Below are 4,626 nucleotides of genomic sequence, written 5' to 3'. Positions count from 1 at the left end.
TAGTGATGGGGGAGTGGAGAGGGGAGAGAGAGAGGGGGGAGAGAGAGTGGGAGAGGGAGAGTGAGTGGAAGAAAGGGGAGAGAGATGGGGGGGAATAGGGGAGAAACAGTGACCTGCAGACAATTGAGGGGATGGCAAGTTGGGAATAAGTGATCAGGGCAGGGGGAGGAGAGGATGGAGGGAGGGGCATGTCCTAGTCTCTTAAATGCCCCCAATGTTCCATACTCCACCATCATCCCCAGCAAGGCATTCCAGGCCCCCACAACTCTCTGTTTAAAAAACGTCCCCCTGATGTCTCTCCTAAACTTTCCTTCCTCCACTTTGTACACTCTTCCTCTGGTGTTTGCTGATTCTGCCCTGGGAAACAGGCACTGACTGTCCACCCGATCGATACCCTCAGAATCTTGTCGACCTCTATCAAGTCTCCTCTCATCCTTCTATGACCAAAGAGAAAAGTCCCAGCTCTGTGAAACTTGCCTCATAAGACGTTTCCTAATCCAGGCAACATCCTGGTGAATCTCTCTGCCCCCTCTCCGTAGCTTCCACATCCTTCCTGTCATGAGATGACCAGACTGAATACAATTCTCCAAGTGGGGGCTCACCAGAGATTTGTCGAATTGTAAAGTGACGTCTCGACTCCTGAACTCAATCCCCAACTAATGAATCCCAGCATCCCACAGGCCTTCTTAACGATCCTATCAACTTGCGCGGTGACCTTGAGGGATGTAGGGATCTGTTCATCCACACTCTGACGTACCCAACCATGAATCCTGAACTTAGCCTCCTGGTTTGTCCATAATCCATCACCTCACCTTGTCTGGATTGAATCTATCTGCCACTTCCTGCCCAACTCTTCCTCCTATCGATATCCTCTTGTCACCTTCGACAACGTTCAGCTCCGTTCACACCCTCCTCCAACCTTCATATCATCATAGATGAGAGAAAAATAAAGGATTATGGGGACGGGAGGTATGTATGCATTAGCACAGCATCATGGGCTGAAGGGCCTGTACTGTATGTTCTATGAAAACAGTGATCTCCAGTCCTCAGTGCAAAAACAGGAACCACACAACCAGGCAAATGATTCATCACAGAACCCATGTACACCTAGAAAATTAAATATTGTTCAATAAACAGAGAAGTCTGGAGATGGTTAGTGTAAACGGTTGCTTTGGTCGTTCGTCATTCTCACTGCCTGGGGGAGAAGCTATTCCTCAGCTTGGTGGTGCTGGCTCTGATCCTCCTGGATCTCTTCCCCGACGGGAGCAGCTGGAAGATGCCGTGTGCGGGGTGAAGGGTCCTCAGTAGATCCCGGTAGATCACGTCGCTGGGGGGGGGGGGGATAGGGAGACCCCAGTGATCCTCTCTGCTGCTCCTTCTGCTCCTGTGGATCGTCCTCTGGTCCATTTCTCTACAGCAGCCTCACCCACACGGTGACGCAGGTGGCCAGGACGCTCTCCATAGAGCTCCTGTAGAAGGTTGACATGATGGAGGCCAGCAGCCTTGCCTGCTTCAGTCTTCTCAGGAGGGCAGTCCCTGTGGCGCCTTCCTGACAAGTGAAGATACCAGATGAAGTAAAAACACATTGCAGGAGAAACTCAGCAGGTCAAGCAGTGACCTTCACACAACAACAATAAAGAGCAAGATACAACAATTCTGGCTGAGTCTGTCATTAAGGGGTGGGAGAGAGAGAGAGAGGGGTGGGGGAGAGGAAAGGGAGAAGGAGAGGGGGAGGAATAGGGATGGGGAGAGGGAAGGGAGAGGAATAGAGGGGTGGGGAGAGGGAGAGAGGAATAGAGGGGTGGGGGAGGGAGAGACAGGAAGGGAGAGGAATAGGGGTGGGAGAAGGGAAGAGAGAGGTGGAGAGGAATAGAGGGGTTGGGGAGGGAGAGCAGGGAGAGGAATAGAGGGGAGGGGGAGAGGAATAAAGGGGTGGGGAGAGGGAGAGAGATGGATGAGGAATAGAGGGGTGGGGGAGGGAGATGGGAGAGAGATGGGTGAGGAATAGAGGGGTGGGGGAGGGAGAGGGAGAGAGACAGACAGAGAGGGGGAGGGAGAGAAAGCGAGAGAGAGAGAGGTGGAGGGAGATAGAGAGGGGGAGGGGGAGAGAGAGAGTGATTGACAGACAGCCCTTGGTCAATGTGAGGTCAGTATTGAACCTGTGCCAGGGAATGTTGAGGTTATGTGGTTAAGAACGAGGAAGGGCTGGATCTTTGTAGGAGCGTTTGAATTGATAGGTCCCCGGGGCCAGACATGATGTGCCCCAGGTTGCTGCAGGAAGTGAGGTAAGTGACAGTTGGGGCAGTGGCGATGATCTTTGCCACCTCCCCAGCCACAGGGGAGGTGCCGGAGGATTGGAGAGTCGCAAATGTGGTCGCCCTGGTCTAGAAACGGTAGTGGGTAGAACTCTGGGAATGAGAGACCGATGAGACAGCGGTGGGAAAACTATCACAGTGGATTCTGAAGGGGCAGCATTTATGACTGTCTCAGGGATGGTCAGTGTGGCTATTTTTCCAGCTGGTCCAGATCCCTCTGCAAGCTTTGAAAGGCTTCCTCACTGTCCACAACTCTTCTATCGCCTCTTCTCATCCTTCTATGCTCCAAAGAAAAAAGTCCCATCTCTGCGAACCTTGCCTCATAAAGACTTGTTTCCCGATCCAGGCTACGTCCTGGTGAATCTCCTCTGCCCCCTCTCCGTAGCTTCCACATCCTTCCTGTAATGAGGTGACCAGAACTGAACACAATTCTCCAAGTGGAGGCTCACCCAGATTTGTAGAGTTATAACATGACCTCCCGACTCCTTTTTTCTTTTCCAACTTTATTTAAAATTTTCAAATAATAAAAAACAAAACAAACTACTCTCCCCACTCCCCACCCACCCTCAGCATACAAAGAGCAATAAAAAAACTTATACAACACTTTAAGATATTACTAAATCCATACATTCAAATAAGGCGACCACATCTTAATAAAAAATCATAATTATCAAACAAACTGTATGTTATTTTCTCCATATAAATACAAGATTTCAACTCATTAAGCCAATGAGTTATTATCACCTCAACCTCATCTTTCCATGAAATAGTCATGCATTTATGTGCTACCACCAATGCTAGACAAAGAAAAGCTGTCTGAAACTTATCCAACCCCAAATCAGTAAGTAGGGAAATACAACCCAACAGGAAAATTTTTGGATCTAATAAAAATTTTATTTTAAACAATTTTTGAAGAAATTCCCTAATTCTTTGCCAAAATGGTTGAACCTTATCACAAAACCAAACTGAATGTAAAAATGTTCCTATGCTTAGTCCACACCTAAACACACTTCTGAATTACTAAATCCATATTTTTGCAATTTCTCAGGGCTCAGATACAACTGATGCAAAAAGTTATAATTAGCCTTACTATATCTTACATTAGTCACACCATCAAAACACATAGTCTCCAATCAGCCTGATCAATATGACAAATTAATCACTTTCCCATTTAGACTTAGATTTATCTAAATTTATTTTATCCATTGTGTCTTGCAACAATGTGTACATCTCAGAAATAAAATCCTTATTTAATGAATGAGAAATCAAGACTCAAATTTTGTTAACTTAGGAATTTTAATTCTCTTCCGAAATTATCCTTCATTAATGCTCAAAGATTTACTAGGATGTTGCCTGGATTTCAGGAACTGAGTTCAGGGAAAGATTAAACAAGTGAGGACTTTATTCCGTGGAATGTAGAAGAATGAGGGGAGATTTGATCGAGGTGTTTAAAATGATGAGAGGAACAGAGTAAATGTAGGTCGGCTTTTCTCACTGAGGGGAGGTGAGATCCAAACCAGAGGACACGGGTTAAGGGTGAAAGGGGAAAGGTTAAGGGGGTACTTCTTTACACAGAGAGCAATGGGGTGAGGAACAAGTTGAGGTGGTGAATGGGGGCTCAGTTTTAACATTAAAGAAGAATTTGGATGGGTACATGGATGGAGAGGTACGGAGGGATATGGGCTGGGGGAAAGTCAGTGGGACAGGGCAGGGTAACGGTCCAGCACAGACCAGAAAGGTCGAAGGGCCTGTTTACTGTGCTGTAATGTTCTTGGTTTCATAAGATGATGAAAGGCAGCGCCTTTCTGTCAGGACGACAGCAGGAAAGACCAGGGCGGGCACATCTGTATGAGCTGAAGTGGGGGAAGGGTGAGCAAATTCCACGTGGACAAGGAACCTTTAAGAATGAACAATGAATAAACTCCAAATCCCAGAAGGCAAGGCGACTTCAACGCCCGCCCTTCACAGGATTCCAATCCTCTTCAAGTACATGCCCAGGCGTGCAGAGGCTGTCATTGACGTGCTGGGAAGAACCATCAGCGTTCCGGAAGGCGGAAAACGCCCGGGGAAGGACCATTCCGTGGAGAGCGAAGGCAGTTCGAGGCTGGAAGTGTCCAATCAGCATTTTAAGGATGGATTTGTCCCATCTATTAGACGCATTCTGTGACGGACGGTTGTTGGAACCAATAGTAGACTGAAACGGCTCAAGGAAGCGCGGGCTTTACCTTCAGCCAATGGGATGAGGAAAGTTTTCGATGGACGTGGATGCAGACCAATCAAAGGCAAGAGATAGGCAGTGGGAAAGGAGATA

At 47.7% G+C, this 4,626-nt stretch overlaps 1 protein-coding gene across 1 annotated transcript in view; it reads right to left on the bottom strand.

Annotated features, from left to right (window-relative positions):
- LOC138750750 (protein spinster homolog 1-like) overlaps window positions 1–804 on the bottom strand; it is a 42,422-nt gene extending 41,618 nt beyond the window's left edge. Inside the window, 1 exon segment of the mRNA XM_069912868.1 lies at window positions 758–804. Coding sequence (XP_069768969.1) covers window positions 758–804 — 47 coding nt within the window.
- Window positions 805–4,626: the final 3,822 nt, after the last annotated feature.

The sequence above is a fragment of the Narcine bancroftii genome, unplaced genomic scaffold, assembly GCF_036971445.1.
Source record: "Narcine bancroftii isolate sNarBan1 unplaced genomic scaffold, sNarBan1.hap1 Scaffold_254, whole genome shotgun sequence".
In the NCBI taxonomy this organism is placed as follows: Eukaryota; Metazoa; Chordata; class Chondrichthyes; order Torpediniformes; family Narcinidae; genus Narcine; species Narcine bancroftii.
This window is presented reverse-complemented; position numbering and strand designations above follow the sequence as displayed.